The sequence below is a fragment of the Tiliqua scincoides genome, chromosome 4, assembly GCF_035046505.1.
Source record: "Tiliqua scincoides isolate rTilSci1 chromosome 4, rTilSci1.hap2, whole genome shotgun sequence".
Lineage (NCBI taxonomy): Eukaryota > Metazoa > Chordata > Lepidosauria > Squamata > Scincidae > Tiliqua > Tiliqua scincoides.
In genome coordinates this window covers 31,316,498-31,339,520 of record NC_089824.1, presented here as the reverse complement: position 1 = coordinate 31,339,520, position 23,023 = coordinate 31,316,498, and the positions used below count along the sequence as shown (strand labels likewise).

The window sequence follows — 23,023 nt, the reverse complement described above, 5'->3', positions numbered from 1 at the left end:
CAAGGTCACTACAGAGAGAGAACAATGACAATGAAATTACAGCTTAAAGAAAACTCTTCCAGTACAGTGGGAATGCCCAGCAGCTGCTTGGAACTGCAAGAACTCCACTGGACGAATGCTTTGTATAAGCTTCCTTGTCGTGGCAGCTTAGCAGTAACAGAGGAGGATGCAGAGCTGTGTGTGTACATCCATGCAATACAGGGCACAATAGACCAATTTGGAAAATTAGTGTTGAATTTGGAAAAAAAAGTTCTGAAATTTTTCTATATTTATTCTGTATTTACAAATATAGATTTGAAATTTAAGAACAAGCAGAGCTAGTAGAGAAAATCTGCCCTCTTCCCTTTCCTAATAGTACATGTCTACTCAAAAGTAAGCCCCATTGAATAAAGTCAGAGGAGTAATCCGATGACCAGAAAGGCTGTATATAAATACAATTATTATTATTAGTATTAGTATTAGTATTAGTATTAGTATTATTGAGTTCAATGGGACTTCCTCCCAAGTGTGTATAGGGCTTCATCTTCTCCCTCATTTGCACTGGCAAATCACTTCATGACAGCACTGAAGCTTTCCTGCTGGCACTGGTGCATGGAGGGATGCCAGCCAGAGCAAGTAAGGGCGCAGTCCTAACCCATTTTCCCGCATTGACATAAGGGTAATGCAACTTCGAGGTAAGGGAACAAACATTGCCATACCTTGAGGAGGCCTGCATAAGTGCCCCCCAACTGCAGGAAGTAGCACATGCCCCATTGGCACAGCTATGCCAGTGCTGGAAAGTTGGTTAGGATTGTGCCCTAAGTCTGGCACAGAGGTGGGGGCAGGAGGGGTGTAGTGGGCATGGGGAGGGAGGCAATAGGATGTGGGTGGGCAGATTGGGCCCAGGTGGTGGCAGGATTGGCAGTGTGTGCCATATCCTATTCCCATTCCCGGGTGTGATCTGCCAACATGGATCAACGCGGATTCTGAGTTCACATGTTGTGGCTGCTGGGGCTTACTGAGGGGCAAGGGGACAAATTTCCCCTTACCTTGAGACCTCCCGCAACCAAAATCCCCCCCCCCCTGCGAGATGCAATGTAGCCTCTCTGGCGCTGCTTGCATCAGTATGCAGGAATTTCCACTGGATTGGGTTGTTAATCACCTTGATTGTTCAAGCAAAAAGGCACCTCAGTGTTTTAAGGGCTATTTAATTGGGTTAAGCAACCTGGAATGTCCACTCCTACTTTGGAACTGTCTGATTTCAGGAAAAACACACACACAATAATTGAAAATATGCAAACTGGCCTAATCCACAGCAGTCATCAGGTGAGAAATGGGGTGGGGCTAGTTAACACTGAGGAGAACTGTCCAACATATTAGCTGGGAAACAATGACATCATTGCATATTCACAAATATGATACTTGATAGTAAAGTGTGAAAATGGGATTACGATGGAAATACATACCAGAAGAGGACAAATCTGTTCCCTTTGCTTATTTGGGGAAAACAGCATTTAAAGATTGCTTGGAAAATTGCATAATTTGGCACAGTCCAAAAGATTATTTAGCAGATAATAACTGGGCGGGGGGAACTCTTTCGATGATTTTTGCTGTTGTTCTTGTCATTGCAGTGTTCATAAGAGTAGGAGAAATAAACAATTATGTTGGATTTATTAAATCTGGATGTTGCAATGCTTATCAAATAATCCCAGCTCTTGTGAAGAGACCATTGGGGAAAATGGTAAGGAATAACATCTTTCACCGTATAAGTTCCAAAAATACCTTCCCTTGCCATCTTCCTTAGTCAAAAGGGCTATTTGCATGAATAAGAAAAGGCTCCATCCATATAATTTTTGGGGGTGGGGGGTGGGAATGGATCATATGAATGTACATAGAAAAGTATCAGAATTGGTTATCCATATCGGTTTTGATCCCACAGAGTACCCATGTGTGGACAGATTATCATATGAGAGTCCTGTTCCCCCTCTGTGTGTGCACTCAGGCTGCAATCCTGTGCAAATTTACCTGGGAGTAATTACCATTACAACCTTTGCCAGCTTCAGGGCCAGACGTTCAGCAAAGATGCCTGGACATCTGGCAATGACATCTTCATGTCATCGCTGAACATCCAGGTTGCAAAGTGCTGTGTCTCTCCAGTTGGCTGTGCACCAGAATCCTGATGCGACTCTGGAGTCATAGAGTTTGAACTCCAAACTCTAGGACTTTGCACTCTGAAGTCCTGTCCCACCTCCAGTGTTGCAGAGTCTAGTTTTCACTGCCACCTCCTGGGTAAGAGTGCCATCTGTAGGATGGTGACAGTCTTGGGACTGCAGGCCAGATAACTTTGGATGGCAGGCCAGATCTGACCCGCATTCCATAGGTTGCTGAATCCCTGCTCTATGGGGTTCTTCAATAAGCAAGCACTGTACCTTCATGGGACATATTTGAGCACTAGGCAAACCTGTGAACAGAAGCATAAAAAAATCAGGGTTTGGATTTTTTTAAAGGTGCCAGGTATCAATAATACCTTGAACACAGTTGAATTAAACTCCTTAGGATTGATAGAGTGTTCCTGTAGACATGGTTGCATGTGTTTGTGTGAATGTAAGAAAAAAAAATGAATTGCATCCTGAAACGTTGATTAACAGATAATTTCTTAGAGAAAATTTTTGGCCAAAGCTATTCACAACAGCAACTCTGAAATATTGAATTCTACTCTAGTACAGTATAGGGAATGAAATGAGATGTAAAATGTTTTATCCTGACTGGATCATGCCCACCCTTGGCATGAATTTTCTACGACTTATCAGTTCTGTACTGTGGTTGTTGTAGTTTTGAATATGAACTGCAACAAAACAAATTATGTGCTTGTATTTCTACACAGGTTAAGCAGCTGAGACAAGTTCTCATTGGCCAACTGCGTCCAAAAGAGTCCTTTGGAGAACTAAACATTCTTCTTCAGATACCATCTACGTATACACTAAAAGCAGCAACCCCAGTTGAACTAGGGATAATCGAAGCAGAAGACATCCTCGGTAAATGTTAAAGCTTTGTTTTGCTTTATTTTAACTCTGGTGTTTTAGGATAGCAGTTCAAACACAGGTGAGGAGAAATATATGGATTCCTTAAAAAAAAATTGAATTATATAGCTTTCCAGCCTTTCTCTATATCAGGGCGGTCCAACTTTTCAAACCAAGTGGGCTGCAAGAGTACTTCAACATAGAACCCGTGGGCCACACACGGAATTACATTTCCATATCATAAATTAAAGTGTTTGCAATATATTTAATATTATTTAATATGCATAATAAATATAATTAAATATATATAATTAAAAACACAATTAATAGGTTTATATTTTAATTCAAATAATTAAATATTTATTTAATTAATACATTAAAAATACAAACCAATTAATAGGTTTAACATATTTAATTATGAAACAAATTTAATACACAATCAGAAAGCATTCCCAATTGAGCCCTGGTCCCTCCTTTGCCTCTCCCTCCTCCTGCCCATGCTTCTGTCCTCATTAATCCAAGGGGGTTATCCCAGATGCTGTGGCACCACGTCAGAGACAAGGCAGCAGCTTGCCGTTCACCTTGGGCCAGCTGTGGCCAGAAGAGAGTGAGGTAGGCGGCATCACAAGCATTGCTTGCAAAGGCGCACCCCAGTGTGGCCCGTGCTGCTCAGGGCCAGTGAGCAAACTCACTCGTTGCTCCCGTGTGGTGGTCAGGAGTCTCAGAGCACCCGAAGAAGATTCTGAGAGAGCCATGGGATGTGCCAGCAGTAAAATAAGGCTGGGCAGACTAGGACTGATGCTTTTCCTTGAATGTTGCCAAGGGTTGCCAGAAAAGGCCCCATGGGCCAGACGACTCTGCTCAAAATCATGTCACTTTCTCTTACAACACTTTGTGTGTCTTGGAGCTCACCTAAGGGCTTGACAGCCCAATCCTGGATAGGATTGGGCTGTCAGGGAAGGGATTTACAACAACAGAAGAGTCTTCCTTTGTCATAAAATGGCTGCCAATGAAGCACTCTATTAGCAGCCATTTTGGGGTGCTGCTGCAAGAGGCAACAGTGCTCCACTTCAATTACCAGTGCTCTATCTGACCATTATGCAAGTGCTTGAATGAAGTTGTGTCGTGGGAGCATCTAAGGCTCATCATACAGTCATCCTCCATACATTTTTGCTTGCTTGAACCATGGCATGGTCACAAAGGAGCTCTGGTTCAGTTGGTAGAGCTGCCGCCTTGTATGCCTGAAGATCTGAGGGTGCCAGTTCGAAACAACTGGAAGTACCTGAGAATTGCCGACACGCTGATATACTGATGAGCTGACCCTCCATGGCAGAGAGGAGTTGCCATCAAGTGGAGTGCGAAGGGCCAGAGAAAGGCCAGACGGGAAGGAATCCAGCTGGAACGAGTTCTATGAAAGACTAGAGCTATTCAATTGTAAAAATCCCTAAGGGGGTTTAGAACAGCCTGCCTATGTAAACCGCCTTGGATTAAAGTCTAAGGAGAAATCTGACAACCAAAGAAAGGAGGTATGTAAATACCTGTATAAATAAATAAATAAATAAAGGAATTTTCCAACATCTTCTTTCACATTTGGGCTTTTTCTGTGGGAAAGAAATGCATGTATTCTGTAACAGGGACGTGTGGTGCGGGAGTGGCAGGTGAGGCAGAACCACCCCATTGTAGTCCATGGAAAAGCACCCCAGTTGCCCTGCCTGCTTATACCTGAGGAGGATCTCCTTACACCTGAGAAAGCTGATGTAAGAAAAACCTCCTCAGGTATAAGAAGAGCCTCCTCGGGTATAAGCAGGTGCTTTTCCATGGACTACGATGGGGTGGTTCTGCCTCATCTGCCGCCCCTGCACGGCACATCCTTGTTCTGTAACATGTATCTTATACTGAGTCACCTATTGGTCCAGGTAACCTAGTACTGAAAACCTGACTCTGAATCCCTGGCTCTCTAGGACTCAGGCAGATCTATTTTCCAGGTCTGCTATCTGTGATTCTTTGAGCTGGAAATGCCAGAGATTGAGCCTGGACCCAGGTTTTCTGTATACAAAGCATTTATTGTTAATACTGTGCTATGTTGGAATAAGGGTCTGTTTGGGATGTGTGGGCACTGATCAGGGAGGCTCTGCAGATACTAGTTCTCCAATACAAGACCAGAAAAACAAACCAAACCAAAACAACAAGTTCATCCATCGTGCACATGTTATAAATATGCACACCGACCACATTGAGATTTAGTTTCTGTTGTAAAAATAAAATGGAACTGAAGCTGGAACCAAAAGAATATTAAGAGAGGAGTATTTCAGGTGGTTGTCTCATAAAAGCCCTTAACCAGATTTGCTGCGGACACTGCAATAATAACATTTTATAACATTTGAGTTGTTAACCCTTGGTGCCCTGGCTAAAATCCAGGGCAACTGATTACATTCTTCCTCCCTCAGTTCCATTTGCAGATTGAATTGGAAGCTGCTATCCTCGGTTATTTTCTTAAACTAGTGTTGTAAACTACTTCAGACCCAAGGCTGCTGTGTAGGTGCAGTTGTGTCGATGAAAGCACTGACTTCTCCCAGGAGGAAGGGCAAAGGCTCTTTTCCAGACTATAGAGGAATACATTAAAAAAAGTTCAAAGCAAAAAAAAAAAAATCAAAAGAAAGTAAACTTGTGTTGGAATGTAAATAACCATTCTTATTGGTTATTATTAAAAAAAGAACTCTGAACTTTTTAATCTCAAAATCCTGTGATTTTAAAAATAGTAATAAAAATCCTGGGAGCAGTACTCGTATTTTGCAGAAGCAGAAGGTGACCCAGGAGATGCTTGGCTCTCAGTATTTATTTAAGCAATGTCAAATAAAAAGGATGTTATAAAGACTGTTATTTCAATGTTGTCAAGGTTGAACAGAGAGTTGGCTTAACATTTCCAAATAGCTTTTGGGTATCTTCTTACCTTTACCTGCAGCAAGTGCCTCCTTTGGATTTTTCATTACTTTCCATTGAAGTCTGATGGCATGATGTGCTCTAATGTAACTTGAAAGAGCAGGCAGAGTAAAGAGAAACCAAAGGTTAGAAACCACAAGTTCTTGTGTTGAATTAAATACACACATACACAAAGCAGCTCTGTCTTCTGATTTCCTCTTAGCTATGCAGGATCTGAAAAGTGCCACACATTTCAAAGGAATAAAAAGAAGCTTTATGGCTTTGAAATGGGAAATCCTTTTTCAGACAAAGAAATGCAAACTAAGGGATATTACGAGATATAATTGAGGACTGGTTCCTGTAGTACTTACACAGTTCTTCAGTAAATGCAACTTGGCTTGACCATGGCACACTGTAGTTTGACAGGCTGTCTCTCCTCCTGCACAATTTTTGTCACAGGAGCGTTTTTATCTATGCTTGAAACATCTGTCTGTCCTACTCTTTGACCACCCTGCTTTTGATGGTGGTTCAGATGATTTAAGAGGAAACAAGCTTAGCAGCAGTTCTCAGACTTTTCAGCATTGTGACCCACCTCACCCTCCATGGTGGATTGCAGTCTGATGCTCCTGGTAGTGCTGTAGGCTCTTAATGAGAGGATCCAGAGGCCTCTTCCAGGTGACATTTGGCCTGCAACTATTGGTCTGTTTGGGCCTCAGAATCACCCGCATAAGCAATGGGCAGGAGGTCTGGTCTAGAGGGTAGAGCCTCCGTTAGCCCGAAAATAACATCAGAAGGTCACCAGTTCAAGGACACCGGCAGCTCCCTGAACAACTGAGAATGGCGAGATCTTGAAGCAGCTGATAAGCCCAGCTGAGTGATTCCACCTGCTCTTGGTGTGAGCAAGAAGCGTCTTGGCTGCCCTCCACGTGAGAGATGGAGTTGCTTGTCAGCCTGCGTGGGAGAACCAGAGGCCAGAAGTGAGACCAAACCAGGAAGATCCATTCTGAAATGTTGTTGGTTCTTGAAAGAGAGAACCTCTATGATTGTAAAAATCCCCTTGAGGGATTCAGAAACGCCTGCCTATGTAAATCGCCTTGAATAAAGTCAGAGGAGTAATCCGATGCAGTATATAAATACATTATTATTATTATTATTATTATTATTATTATTATTATTTCTGTTTGCCTGCTCCCTGCTCGCCCTCTGCAATCCTTCCCCCTCTGCAAACTTCCATTTGCCTCCTTCCTGCTCGCCCTCTGCAATCCCTCCCTCTCCCCCTCTGCAAACTTCTGTTTGCCTGCTCCCTGCTCGCCCTCTGCCCCTCTGAAGTCTGCTGCAGGCGAGGTCATCCAGGATCGGGCGCAGCAGATGGAACGCTGGGTGCAGCACTACTCTGAGCTATATTCCAGAGAAAATGTAGTCACCGAAGAAGCACTGAACAACATTGAGTGCCTGCCTGTGCTGGAGGAGCTTGACAGTGAACCAACCCTAGAAGAACTTCACGTGGCCCTGGACTCCCTTGCCTTTGGCAAGGCACCAGGAAAAGACAGCATCCCTGCTGAAGTCCTAAAGTGCTGCAAAGAGATCATCGTCACTGAGCTGCATGAAATCCTCTGTCTTTGCTGGAGAGAAGGTGGAGTACCTCAAGACATGAGGGATGCAAACATCATCACGCTGTACAAGAACAAAGGTGACAGGGATGACTGCAACAACTACCGCGGCATCTCTCTCCTTAGCGTTGTAGGAAAGCTGTTTGCCTGAGTTGCACTAAAGAGGCTCCAGGTACTTGCAGAGAGCATCTAACCAGAATTGCAGTGAGGAACATACTGTGAAGTCAATCCTGACCTCACACTGATGGTGGTAGCATGTACCAACGCATATATACAGCCACGATATGACTGTATCTGTGGTTTTGATGTGATTTTAGGGGTGGGAGAAGCACCAGATTTCCTGGAGGGGACTGTGGTCTGTTTCAGTCCTATTTGGGAGATCATCACAAGGGCCTATATGTGTATAAATGGAAACCCATCAATGTCTGATATTCAAAATGAACTCTACCAAAGACACATTTCAAAACACTAAGCAGAATTTATACTGGGGTAGAAAAGTGCCCATTCTTAAAGTTGGGGATAAATTGTATAATTTTTAGACCACTGAATGTCTAATTTATTACTAGGTTGATTTGCTTAATTTGGCTTACCAAATGTCCCAAGGAAATCATAAATAGGAAATGTTACATCCTGCTAATGTTCCAGCTAAGTACACATTCAGGTTTTCATAATTTTACTGCTCTGTATAGCCATTACACTTTGAGAAGAAGATAAAAATGACAAGATGTAAAAGAAAGAAAGCAAACATTGCTGTCTTTTGTATTTATCCCCTGGAACATCAGTCCTTTCTTTTAGCGACATAAATCATAGAATCATTGCATCACAGATTCAAGGCCATCTACTCCAGCCCCCTGCTTGAAGCAAGAAAACAATAAGAAAAATGAATTGCTCAGCATTTCCTTATGAGTAAAATAAAAACAAACTAATTCTTAAAGATAGGGAACAATCTGCCTGTTGCACTTTAACCTATGGGACTGAAAAAAAACAAACAAATATAGGCAGCATCTAGACAACAATTTCCATTAAATAAAGGTTAAATGGTGGTGTAGCTATTTTCTAGATGCTGTGATGAGGCCTTTGTTGTGGTACTGTACAGCTTTTAAATGCAACATCATTTTAGAGAGGGCAAACTGGTCTCAATCCAACTCTGCATGCCCACAGCAGCTATTGCCCTTCCAGAAAATAATCTTGACAATCAGCTGTTTAGCAGAGAGCTTTCTTCATTCTTTCCTGCTAGTATTACCATCAAATTCCAGGTGTTTGAGCCCCACTTTCCCCTGGGTACCCTTCCTAATTTCCCTACATTCTTTTCTCCTTGTCTCCTTCCATGCATTACAAAGCAATTGCTTAAAATTAGAGCCTGGCTGTATGTGTGGCTAAGAAGCACTGAATTGTTTCAATTTTGGTTCCACTTCTTTATCTTTTTAAATAATCTTTGCAATAAAAGTTTTTTTGCACCTTCCCTCATCCTTCCCTGCTGAACCATTGAGCAGTACCATTGACCACTGCAAAAGGGTCTAGCGCATGATGTAAATTTCCCATGTACACGTGTTAATATGTGTTTAAAAGCACACCCAGCAGCATGTAACTTTTTTTTTTTTCTATAAAGCATTTGGTAATGCACATACAGCCTCAGCAGATAGATCAAGGGGGAGGGATCCTGTACACAGCATACATTTGATGCAGTGGTGCTGGTGAAGGCTCCACTGCATCCCACAGGGGATTTTCGGAATGCTGAGGTCTCCTTGGGGTAAGGGAACATTTGTCCCCTTGTCCCTGGGTAAGCTCCAGCAGCTGCTATGGGGCAATTCAAATCTGTGCCAGCTCAATCACTGGTGCAAGTCCACTTTTCCCCAGGAAGGCAGATCAGGCCCAGGAAGGGGGTTAGGATTTGGCATATACTGGCACGACTGAACCCACTCCCCTCCTGGGTCCGATCCGCCCACTCCTGCCCCTTTTCTTCCCATTCCACCCTCTCCTCCCCGCTCAACCCTGCCCCTGCACCAGACATACCTGCTCCAGTGGGCCTTGTGACGATTGTCAGCATGTGCAGGAAGTCTCTTGCCTTCTCTTTGCACTGTCGCAAAGTGCTTTACACGTGCTCCACAGTAAAGGCCCTGAATAAGATGGCGCCATTTATTTCTTTTAAATATGATTGACAAAAAGGCATGAATTGGAGAGGATCACAGAGGAGAACAGGTAGGAAGTAATAGAAAACAGAGGGGATCTGTGAATGGTGGGCATTCGGGTTGAGTGGGTGAATGCCTTGTGTGTGTGAAAGAGTGAATGAAAAATGCAGATATTTTTGCGAGAGGTTCTTTGCGATCTCGTGAACAGTAATCCACTTGGCTTAACATTATTTGTTCTTTTTATATCCTGGATCTCACTCTATTTGCTGCTCACAATTCTGTTTCTTTTCAAGGACTGGCAGATGTGTTCTCTGTATTTTTAGACTTTAAAAAAACCTAGAAATGAAGATCAATGTACTGGATGCAAATAACAAGAGTTTTCCTATTTTGGTACCACTCTGCTTTTCCTAATCCTCTAATATCCCCTTAACTTCTCCAAATCTCTGGATGATTATAAGATATGATTTTCTTATGCCTCCGATGATAAGAGGGTTTAGAGCCAATACAAAATTGGCTTTCGGTTTACATGTTTCTTTGCTGCTTTGCATGCAGCTTGTAAAAATATCTTCAGTGGCAATTGCTCTGCCCTACTTGGAATTCAGTTCAAGTGCCTATATTCACGCAGTACAAACCAATCAGTCACTGCAAATCAATAAACTAAAAATTGAAGCTGTCTAGGTGATTATTTTTATTTTCCTATATTTTTTTTAAATTTAAATTTGTAACTGGATTTAAATTTTTCCACCTACTAAACCCACCTACCCCTCATCCTTAGCCATAGGGCACTGAATTATTAACGGGCAGCCCAATCCAGAGCAGTGCGCACCGGCTCACTGCTAGCAGGCACTGTTGCAGAACTTAGTGCCAGCCCAGTGCCAGAGCTAGCCCAGCACGAGCCCATGCTGGGCAGGTGCCAGTCGAAGTCTGGTGGGCCACTGCTCAGCACTCTGTGTGAAGCACCAGATGGTGGAGGGGTAAGATGGAGCATGGGGGGAGGTGTTTCAGGGACGAGCGGAGCATGGGGGAAGGTGTGGTGGGGGGGAGTGGTGCAGGAGGGGGGCGGAGTGGGCCCTCAAGAGCAGGTGCAGATCCGAGGAGACCCATTGGGATTTACACAGGGTAAGGAAGAGAAAGCTCTTTACCCCGAGTAGACCCATGCTACTTCCCAGCCTCATTGGATTCAGCAGTAGCCATTTTGGCGTCATTGCAGCCCTGGATGCTGGGAAGCATAGGATTGGGCCCTCAGGCTGCAATCCTAGCTATACTTGCCTGGGAGTAAACCCTATTGACTATAATGAGACTTAAGTCTGAGTAGACATACATAGGATTGGGCTGTGAATGTCCAGCAGAAGTCAGCCCAGCTTTGGACTCTTACAGCCCAATCCTATCCAGCACAGGAGCAGCGGCACTAAATGGCTGCCTCTGGATCCTGTGCTAGAACTTAGCAGGCTGGAGGTCTCCTTGGAGGAAGGAAACATTTGTCCCCTTACCTTGAGTAAATCCCCATCCTGCTCAATGGGGCTTCCCACTGGCACAGATTCAAAAAGCCTCGTGCCAGGCTTCCAAACTCAACAAGGGTGATAGGATTTGGAGGAGGAGGTCTCCACCAGTCCCAGCCCCTCTTAAGCCTCTCCCTCTCTCCGCCCTTCCCCCTGCCCAGAAACACCTCCCACCACCCTCCCGCCCCATGGAGTTGGGATTCAGTGTCTACCACTGCCGCCAAACCTGCCCCCACCGGTGCCCGATCTGCCCATCCCAGCCCCATTTCCTCTCCGTTTCACCCTCCCAACTCCATTCAACCCCTTCCTCATCCTCCCCCCACCCCATTTTGTCCTCTGCTCTGGGCTTACCTGCCCCATCAGGCCTCCATTGTTCTGCTGGCACACACTAGAAGGTTCTGGCCTTCTCACCAGCAAGCTGGCTCCTTGCACAGCTGCAAAGTGCTTCATGGTGCTTTTGTGGCAGAATGTGCCAGCAGAACACACATTCCGCAGGGGCAGACCTTGATTATGATTGTGCCGTTAGTCAATCTGTACACATGTAAGTTCAGTACAGAAGATCAGACGACTGCACAGAAGTCTTAGGACATCTAAAGGTGACCTTTCAAAGGACAGTATCAAGGATATCAAGGGATAGTTGTGTTTGTTCATGAAATGATCACACTGTCCTCAAAAGGTCACCTGTACTGATCTTTTTATCTGTATTGCAACCTTATGCCCACTTAGTAGTTGCCACTGAATTTAAAGACTAACTGGAAATGTAATCTAGTGTGTGATTGGCATCTGTGTGCTTAATGGTATCAGCAGCATGTGAAGTGGACCAATCTGAATCAGGACCACAACCAGGTCAGAGGTAGGCTTTATCACTTTGTCCCGCCATGGGCCTTATCCCTCCATGGTTGCTTTTTGCACCAGTGGCAGCTTCTTTCCTGGCAGAAATAGCAGGCGGGGGGGGGGAGTCGGTGGGTATCTAGACTGTGACCCCAGTAGGGTAGACAGCTAAATGCCCCCCCCACACACACACATGGATGCTATTTGCACTAGAAAAACTAAGCCCACTGGCCTCAAGTATACAACAGGTGTATTTGGCCCTCAGTAGATCTTACAGACTTGATGTGGGCCTTGAACATCACATACAAAAAATAGCATTACTTCCTAAAGAAGCCTTTTCTTTCATTTATGGTGATTTTCAGAAATACCCATTTGAGAAACATGATTCATCTCCCCAACTGACACCTGGGTGTTGATCCAGAAAAATGCAAAAAGAGCGAGATGGAAAGGAACCTCCTCTCTTTGATTTTGCCTGGGGGGGGAAGTGAGTGATTTGCTTCAGAGTCCACATTGGCTTGAAGCTCTTAGATAAAGCTATGCTCTGTGTGCCATGTGTTGCCAAGGAGGAGGGCGCAGAGGCACACTAGTGCATCAAGTCCAATCCTTCCAAGAAGTGTTCTCATTATGCGCTTATATTTTCTTCTCTCTTGATTTCACGCACATTGTATTTTTAAAGCATAGCAGATTGCTTGGCTGATAAAAAATCTCTGACAGGATGCAGCTGGTAATGCTAGCATTTGGGTATTGCAAATGCAGCCAGAGCTTCCATGGTGATCCACAGTTATTCCCAACTCCCCCACTTACCCCTCTGTTCTCTGGCACAAGCCATGATTCGAGCAATTGACCAGTTATGGAACCGCCACCGCCGTTGTTGCTGCTGTAGGCCATAATTTAAAAAAAAAATGAAGAGGGAAAGCCAAAGAAAAACCAATGGAAATGGACTATAGAAAGCATGAGTATGTGTTAGAGCGACATAGCTGTGGATTCTTATGACTGATTAACCTTGCATATAATTTTATTTTTTTTAAAGATGATGCAACATGTCTGCCCAGATGTCTTTGCCATTCCAGCATTGGAATGAGCTGCATTTAAACTCTCCAACAGACTGCAGTAGCAAAGCGATTGCAATTAGCAAAGCAAAACTGAAAAGCTCTAGGATCAGGGACCCTCTTGCTTTGGGGAAAAAATATGCCTGTCAGATTAGGATCTTTTCAGAACCATGTCCAGCTGACTTCTTGGAGATTTGGTATCTCCCCCCTATAATGCTCTGAGGATCAAGGCATCTCTCTGCAACTTCTATCCAGAAATAAACCCATGTATCGTTTACCTGATGGAGAGCTATCATCTCACATAACACCAGAACCAGGGGACATCTGCTAAAATTGAGTGTTGGGAGAATTAGGACAGACAAAAGAAAATATTTCTTTACTCAGTGTGTGGTTGGTCTGTGGAACTCTTTGCCACAGGATGTGGTGATGGCGACTGACCTGGATGCCTTTAAAAGGGGATTGGACAAGTTTCTGGAGGAAAAATCCATTACGGGTTACAAGCCATGATGTGTATGCGCAACCTCCTGATTTTAGAAATGGGTTATGTCAGAATGCCAGATGCAAGGGAGGGCACCAGGATGAGGTCTCTTGTTATCTGGTGTGCTCCCTGGGACACTTGGTGGGCCGCTGTGAGATACAGGAAGCTGGACTAGATGGGTCTATGGCCTGATCCAGTGGGGCTGTTCTTATGTTCTTATGTTCTTAATATAAAGAAAGGGAGACATAATGTGCCTTGCATAAAAGGGGGGAGGGAGAGCTACCTGCAGCCACTCTGCAGGATACAGCTCACAGTCCATAGCCACGGCTATATCAGTGAAGAGGAATTTAGTTAACATTGGGCCCCAAGTTTCCTTCATGCTGTAGTGCAGCATGGCTAAAAAAGCAGTACACCAATTTCAGTTAGTTTTGGTAAGAGCTACAGGTAGCTAAATGCTTTTTAGTTAGTGCAGAAAGAAAAACAAAACCATAATAGAAATAGAACCTAGAAGTTATATGAACTGCCCAGTTGGTAACAGCTCTGCATTACTGGGGGGGGGGGGGTGCAAGGCAGGGCTGGGCAAGAACACCATCATCTGTAACAGAGTGTGGCCAAATTTAAGAACATAAGAACAGCCCCACTGGATCAGGCCATAGGCCCATCTAGTCCAGCTTCCTGTATCTCACAGCGGCCCACCAAATGCCCCAGGGAGCACACTAGATAACAAGAGACCTCATCCTGGTGCCCTCCCCTACATCTGGCATTCTGACTTAACCCATTCCTAAAATCAGGAGGTTGCGCATACACATCATGGCTTGTAACCCGTAATGGATTTTTCCTCCAGAAACTCATCCAATCCCCTTTTAAAGGCATCTAGGCTAGACGCCAGCACCACATCCTGTGGCAAGGAGTTCCACAGACCGACCACGCGCTGAGTAAAGAAATATTTTCTTTTGTCTGTCCTAACCCGCCCAACACTCAATTTTAGTGGATGTCCCCTGGTTCTGGTATTATGTGAGAGTGTAAAGAGCATCTCCCTATCCACTCTGTCCATCCCCTGCATAATTTTGTATGTCTCAATCATGTCCCCCCTCAAGCGTCTCTTTTCTAGGCTGAAGAGGCCCAAACGCTGTAGCCTTTCCTCATAAGGAAGGTGCCCCAGCCCCGTAATCATCTTAGTTGCCCCAATGTGCATGACTTTACACTTACTGACATTGAAGCGCATCTGCCATTTTGCTGCCCATTCTGCCAGTCTGGAGAGATCCTTCTGGAGCTCCTCACAATCACTTCTGGTCTTTACCACTCGGAAAAGTTTGGTGTCGTCTGCAAACTTAGCCACTTCACTGCTCAACCCTGTCTCCAGGTCATTTATGAAGAGGTTGAAAAGCACCAGTCCCAGGACAGATCCTTGGGGCACACCGCTTTTCACCTCTCTCCATTGTGAAAATTGCCCATTGACACCCACTCTCTGCTTCCTGGCCTCCAACCAGTTCTCAATCCACGAGAGGACCTGTCCTCTAATTCCCTGACTGTGGAGTTTTTTCAGTAGCCTTTGGTGAGGGACCGTGTCAAACGCCTTCTGAAAGTCCAGATATATAATGTCCACGGGTTCTCCCGCATCCACATGCCTGTTGACCTTTTCAAAGAATTCTATAAGGTTCGTGAGGCAAGACTTACCCTTACAGAAGCCATGCTGACTCTCCCTCAGCAAGGCCTGTTAGTCTATGTGTTTTGAGATCCTATCTTTGATGAGGCATTCCACCATCTTACCCGGTATGGATGTTAGGCTGACCGGCCTATAGTTTCCCGGGTCCCTCCTCTTTCCCTTTTTAAAAATAGGCGTGACATTTGCTATCCTCCAATCTTCTGGCACCGTGGCAGTTTTGAGGGACAAGTTGCATACCTTAGTCAAGAGATCTGCAACTTCATTCTTCAATTCCTTAATAACCCTTGGGTGGATGCCATCAAGGCCCGGTGACTTATTGATCTTTAATTTATCAATGAGGTCTGAAACATCTTCTCTTTTAACCTCTATCTGACTTAACTCCTCGGTTAGGAGGGGCCGTTCGGGCAGCGGTATCTGCCCAAGGTCTTCTGCCGTGAAGACAGATGCAAAGAACTCATTTAATTTCTCTGCCATCTCTAAGTCTCCTTTTATCTCCCCTTTCCCTCCCTCACCATCCAGAGGGCCAACCGCTTCTCTGGCGGGTTTCCTGCTTCTAACATATTTGAAGAAGCTTTTATTATTCCCCTTAATGTTGCTGGCCATGCGTTCCTCATAGTCTCGCTTGGCCTCCAGTATCACCTTCTTACATTTCTTTTGCCACAGTTTATGTTCCTTTTTATTCTCCTCATTAGGGCAAGACTTCCATTTACGGAAGGAAGCTTCCTTGCCCTTCACAGCCTCTCTAACTTGGCTGGTTAGCCATGCGGGCACCCTCCTGGATTTAGTGGAACCCTTCTTTCTTTGCGGTATACACCTCTGCTGGGCCTCTATTACTGTTGTTTTAAGCAGCCTCCATGCACTCTGGAGAGATTGGACTCTTTTTACCCTCCCTTTCAACCTCCTTCTAACCAGCCTCCTCATTTGAGGGAAGTCCGCCCGTCGGAAGTCAAGGGTTTTTGTTAGAGATTTGCCTGGTATTCTTCCCCCAGCGTGCACGTCAAAACGGATCGCAGCATGATCACTGTTCCCCAATGGCTCAGTAACGTTTACATCTCTAACCAGGTCCTGCGTACCGCACAAAATTAAATCCAGAGTCACCTGTCCTCTGGTGGGCTCCGTGACTAGCTGATCTAAGCCACAGTCATTTAGCACGTCAATAAATCCGGTTTCCTTATCATGACCAGAACACAAATTGACCCAGTCAATATGAGGATAATTGAAGTCCCCCATGATTACAACCCTGTCCCTCCTTGTCACCTCCCTGATCTGCTTCCTCATTTCAAGGTCCCCATCCGATTTCTGGTCTGGAGGACGATAGCACGCCCCCAGTATTACATCGCTGCACAAGCCTGGTAATTTAACCCACAGAGATTCTACGGTGGAGTCGGACCCACCTTCAATCTCTACTTTGCTGGATTCTATCCCTTCCTTAACATAAAGGGCCACCCCACCTCCAACACGCCCCTGCCTGTCCCTCCTGTAGAGTTTATAGCCCGGGATTGCGGTATCCCACTGATTCTCCGCATTCCACCAGGTTTCCGTTATGCCCACTATATCAATATTTTCCCTTGTCACCAGACATTCCAGTTCTCCCACCTTTGCTCGTAGACTTCGGGCATTCGCATAAAAGCATTTGTACACGGAATGCCCCAGGATGGGCTGCTTATTCGCTCCTTTGTCCCCGCATCCTCTCATTGTGCCAAACCGTCTATCACATCCCATCACCCTACCTTTCCCAATTTCTTCTCCTACCCTGCCTTTGTCTTGTTGTTCTCTAACCTCCCCATCCTCATCCCATAGGGATTAGGAGTCCCGAACCGGATGCCCCTCGGCTCCTGTCGGCCTTCCCCCAGGGATCAGTTTAAAAGCTGCTCTGCCACCGTTTTAATGTTATGCGCCAGCAGTCTGGTTCCATTCTGGTTCAAATGGAGCCCGTCCCTCTTGTACAGGCCCCGCTTGTCCCAAAACGTTCCCCAGCGCCTAACGAATCTAAACCCCTCCTCCCTACACCACCGTCTCGTCCACACATTGAGACCCCTGATCTCCGCCTGCCTAGCTGGCCCTGCACGTGGAACAGGTAGCACTTCAGAGAACGCTACCTTTGAGGTCCTGGCTTTCAGCTTCCTGCCTAAAAGCCTAAATTTGGCCTCCAGGACCTCCCAGCTACACTTGCCCACGTCGTTGGTGCCGACATGCACCACAGCCGCTACCTCTCCCCCAGCACTGTCTACTAGCCTGTCTAGACGAGAAGTGATGTCCGCAACCTTTGCACCAGGCAGGCAAGTCACCATGCGGTCCTCACATCCGTCGCAAACCCCCCTCTCTATGTTTCTAATAATTGAATCCCCCACTACAAGAAGCCCCCGACCCCCCTCCCGCCGAGGAGTATCCCGAGTGTGCTTGGATACGGGCCCATCCCCTGGAGAAGGGATCCCCCCTAGGGGATTGTTTCCCTCCTCTCCAGGATGACGTCCTCCAGTCCCGAGACTTCCCACCCAGGCAGCCGAGGAGCTGCACGCCTGAGGTTGGGACGAAGCCTGATCGTCCCCGGAAGTCTCCCCACGGTCCTCCTCTGGCTGCCTGCGCTTCTCCAGGTCGGCCACCAAGGCTTCAAGGGAGCGGACGCGTTCCCTGAGAGCCTGGAGCTCCTTGCATCGAGGACACACCCATGACTTATGCCCCAGAGGCATATAATCATACATGTGGCACTCGATGCAGAACACTGGATAGCCCCTACCCTGCTGCTGGCTCTTTCCCTTCTTGGTTCTATGTATGTCCTCACTTTATAATAAAGGACAACATGGACTCTGATACCAAGTAACATTATCATCAGCCTCATATGCCAGCATTAGTGGATGCCAGCGTGCAAGGTGAACTGTTTCTCCAGAACTTCTGAGCACAAAATGGACAAGAGTGATACTGCTTCTCTGACATGCAAGCCATGTTCCTAAAGGGCTCACTGATCAAGCCTCAAACTCTTGTGTATGTGAATCATGATCTCTCCCCTCCCCCTGTCGCACATCCTGGGAAAAAGAAGATAATCTCACCTTGTGCCTCCATTGAATGCAATTTAGTAATCTGCTGTATGTATCTCATGTCTGTATTTACAATTTTGATTTTGCCCTTAGTGAATGTAACCTTGCAGTAACCTCTGTATTTTGTATCAAAACATCTGCATTTTATTGTACCTGCATTCTGCACGTAACCTATGTAAACCTCATTTCAAGATTCCAGACATCCCCCTGGCAACGCAGCTTGGTGATCTGCATTTTAGCTGACATTGTTAAGCCTTTGAAGCAACCCTGTTTACCTACCTTCTGATTAGAAAGAATTCCCTTTCCATTCACACACTAGCAGCCCAATCCTAACTAAATCCCACTGTGGCAACGCAGTAGCAACGGTATGGGCTATGCTAGTGTTTTTTAAACTGTGGGTCGGGACCCACTAGGTGGGTTGTGAGCCAATTTCAGGTGGGTCCCCATTCATTCCAGTATTTTATTTTTAATTTATTAGACTTGATGCTCCCATGGTATGTAACTGCATTTGGGGAAATGTTACAGACCTGTACTTTTAACAAGCTACTATGTATATACTTTTAACAATGATAGTTAATGGGACTTATTCCTGGGTAAGTGTGGGTAGGAGTGCAGCCTAAAACTGTTAAAAATTTTCCTGCATGATGATGTCATTTCTGGTCATGACATCACTTCCGGTGGGTCCTGACAGATTCTCGTTCTAAAAAGTGGGTCCTGGTGCTAAATGTGTGAGAACCACTGGGCCATGCTGAATCCTGCCAGGGATTTTTGACTGAAGAAGGTCTCCTTGGAATAATGGATAAAGGGACATTTGTCCCCTTCTCCCATAGTAAGCCTCAACAGCTGCTATGGGGCAATTTTGACCCGCACCCCTTCAATTGCTGGCGCAAGTCTGCATTGCTCCATGCAAGTGGGTCAAGCCCAGGAAGGTGCTCAGGATTTGCTGGGTGCTACTAAATCCTGGTCCCCTCCAGGGACTGATTTACCCTCCTCACCGTCCCCATCACTGCTCCAGTCCTGTGTTGGTAGAGGGAACAGTCAAGCTGGAGTAGGAACAAGCATCTGACGATTTTGCCTTCCTCTCATCTCCTCCCAGATTTCTTCTTTCAGATTTTTTTCTTGAAGATTTCAAGAGAATTTTGCTTTGATGTGAATTCGGTGTAAAGATTTTTCAACCCATCCACTTCTGAAATTCAGCTCTGGCTTTCTGAAGAGCTTAGCTGTAACTTAGGCATTCCCAGCCATAAGCAGATTCTCAGTTGTGTTCAGTATCTCACAACTCCCTTTATAATATCCCTGGCCAGATGCTAAGCATGCTATATAAATGGGAGTTTAAGTAATTAGCAATCTGGACCCCAAAGCCCATACATATTATTATTTTGCTGACTCGTTAAACTGTAGCAGCTGTGTCCTTTGCCGATTACTCTCCAAGCCTTTGGCTCTAATTACTGCTTATCCTTCTCCCCCCACCTTCTGCATTGCTTATATAAATGCTAATTATTCTCATTTCATCATCTTAGGTTTGGACATTTAATCGCCATTGTTTTCTGTCTGTCTTGACTTGGATATTGCAGATGCTATTTGTGACATACAGAGTCATGTCGGAAATGACACTGCAGTTGCCAATACAGAAGGAAAGCTACTAAAATGGGATACAGACTTTCCCCAAGTTCGTTAGTTTGGGAAATTAATGTAGCTAAGGTCTAGTGACAAGCCCAGGGGAAGCTTAACTGTTCTGAGCAGCTGCAGTGTCTTGGCTCCCCTAGCTTGCCATACCAGGAAGTGCCTGGGAGCATACTTTGAATATCCTGTTCAGTTCAGCCGTGCTTGCAGATAGTTCCTGCAGGGGTTTCTCTGAAGTGTCTCGTGTTAAATAAAATTGCCAGTTGGTTTTGCACCCTCTGTGTTGCCGCCTCCTCATGATCCATAATATAAGCAATGATGGAACAGCTGCAGCTCAAAATGACTCTGCCATGGAGGCCCAAATGAGCCATCTTGACTAAAAGAGCTGTCATTGCATTGTTAGAAAAACCTCTTTCCAAAAGTTCAAAGAATGAAGTCTTATGCTTTTTAAAGCCAAATGGAGGGCTCTTTCATTGGTTACTTTTTATCTCTCCTTTCTCCCAGGCAGTGGTGTTGCTACCTGGTCTTGGACCTGGTGTGCTGACTTGTGGCTTCATCCCAACGACTGTGCAGATGCAGAAGTAATTGGTAGTGGCATTCCTGTTCTGGCTCACGAGAACAGGAAGCAGAGCTGCCAAAGACAGCCAAGGCCAAGCAAGGTGACACCCTTGCCTGAGCCCACCCACTGGCAGAGTCGCTTTTAGTTTAAAGCCTCATACCCTTGGTGTACCACGCTTGCCTCACCACTGCTCTCAGGAGCTCAGTACGGCATGCAAATGCCCCCCTCCCTACCATTTATTCTTACTACAAGGCTATGGGGTATGTTAAGCTGAAAAACAGTGCCTGGTCAAAAGTGAACTTCATGGATGAGGCAAGACTTTAACCAGGGACTTACTAATATTAGAGTCATGTTGCTCACTTATTTTAATGACATATCTTTTACCCTTTTGTTCCTGAAAAGGTAACAGGAAAGCAATCTTTAGCTTCTGTGGTTGTGAAGGTTTATAATATCATCCCTGATTATTCCAGCCTATCCATTTCCTTGTTCATTTACTAGCTCTAGCATAGCAGTAAAATGAATTGCGTACATAAAATAAAATACATGGGTCCTATTTAAAATCCTCTACCTACGATGACTGCTAAAGCCATTGGAAATTTCAACTCCATCTCAGTAAATTTAACTATTCACACTATTGCAGATTATTCCCTCACCTCATTAGAACATTTTACTTAATGCTTCTTCTTCATTTTCATGTTGCAGATTTAGATCTGGTGACTCAGAAGCTCCTTCTACAATCAGTAAAGCCGTCATTTGAAAATGTCACATATGTAAGATACTTTTTAAAAACTCTCAGAAGAAGCTCACAGTCAATAAGATAATACTTTAGAAAAGCTCTTTGGTGTAGCAACCGCTATATATACTTTCAGATTACAGCCTGACAGCCCAATCCTATGCATATCTACTCAGAAGTAAGTCCTATTAGAGTCAATGGGGCTAACTCCCATGAAAGTGTGGATACTAAATCACCAAAGATACTATATCATTCAACTATGGTTTGATTTTGGATTGGCTTGATAAACTGAACTGATTTGTCAGAAAAAAAACACCATTAGTTTTCCTATCCCAGTTCCAAATTTGGGAATCCTTTTATGCTCCTAATGAAATGAACAAGAATGCAATGGGTCCCAACCACACCATCAATGCCTGAAAACTGTTCATGCTGCCACCTTACTTGATTTGATGGAAGCAGCAGCAGTAGTAAACATGTTGGCAAGAGATTTTAAGGCCTGGAATGTTAGCATTACAAGTGTCAAGAACCTTGGAAGATGTAGTTTTCAAAGGGTGCCCAACCAGGACTCTGAAATGACATCTCTCAGGATTGCTGCACCTATGTTGCTAATGATAATAATGTTTTGAAGAGTCTCCCTATGAAATCCCATTTCTGCATGGTAGGGGAACAGGATGAAGAACATGGCAAAGGTATGAAATGGTGGTGAAAAATGACATGGAACCCTTTAACAGCATGAAACTATTAAGTGAAAACTGATTAAGGGCACAATCCTAAGTATGCCCTGATCTGTAAAGCACGTTTGTGCCTCCTTCCTTGTCTCCTGAGCGGGAACAGGGATGCGCACCAGTCCATGGAGACTGCATCCAGCCTCCGTGCCAGTGCGGAGAGGTAAGACTGCGTTGGCCGAGCTCAGCTGAAGGAGAGGGCGGGGAGAAGGTGGAAAGGAGGTGGGAGGTAGGTGCTCCAGGGCGGGGGGAGGGTGGACAGAGGGTGTTCCAGGAGGCAGGCAGGCAGGCGGGGAGTCTTAAAGAGTTCTCCGAAGGACTGCTGATTAATCCCTATTCCTTTATATTTGTAGATTTGGTTCTTCTTTGCTTTGTGTAACCCATTAGTTGAGTCAAATTTCACGTTAGAATTATCAATCCACCTCTCTGGATTATTGGAGTTATCCATTTTACCTATGTCATCTAACGTGTCTGCAATTTCTTCTTGCTTTGTATCATTGCATATTTCAAAAACACTAGTTCCACTCTTTTATTTGAATGAAGTTACTGAGCAAGATCCAATGTAGCACCCACTGTCGAAGAACATTGCTCTTTCTAAGTCTGTAGAAAACCATTTCCGTGTAGAATGTGTGGAGACTACAACTGAACTGCAGCATCACAAGCACAGAAAACCTAACGTAGCCAGTGTCCTGCACAACTCACAACTTTATGGCATTTGCTTGTTTCTTTGAGAGCTTCGACAAAGGGACAAAAGCAAACCATCACTTTGAGACCAGTAGTGAGATTTGCCATCTAGTCTTGGCCCCATCCTATTTATTTGTATAAAAATAGCTGCAAGAAATCTCTTATGCCTTGTTCTCACATTATAGCTCTCTCCACATTCTGGCCCAACGGATTCTCCAAAGTGTTCTCAAAAGAAACCATGGTTTTCTTACTCACATGTTTTAAAGAAAAAAAACAAAACATTTTTATAACATCTTTTGCTCCCTGAAGCTCAAGTGATGCAGAGAATGTGAAGAAATTTCCCCAGGTTTATCTCAGAAAAGTCAAGTTAAAAGAAAAATTAGTTTCACCTGTTACATTTTAAGCTCTAGTCGTAGCTAACAATTGACTGTTCTATAACAATCCTTGTCTGATTTAAGAGTTTAAGGCAAAAACCGTGCAGCTA

The 23,023-nt window shown here is 44.9% G+C and overlaps 1 protein-coding gene across 1 annotated transcript in view; it reads left to right on the top strand.

Annotated features, from left to right (window-relative positions):
* Positions 1 to 23,023, top strand: part of CNBD1 (cyclic nucleotide binding domain containing 1) — a 172,018-nt gene that overhangs the window by 123,006 nt on the left and 25,989 nt on the right. The window contains exons 9-11 of the mRNA XM_066624400.1: positions 1,611 to 1,720; positions 2,864 to 3,014; positions 21,100 to 21,167. Of these exons, the coding sequence (XP_066480497.1) occupies positions 1,611 to 1,720; positions 2,864 to 3,014; positions 21,100 to 21,167 (329 nt within the window). The remainder of the gene's footprint in view (positions 1 to 1,610; positions 1,721 to 2,863; positions 3,015 to 21,099; positions 21,168 to 23,023) is intronic.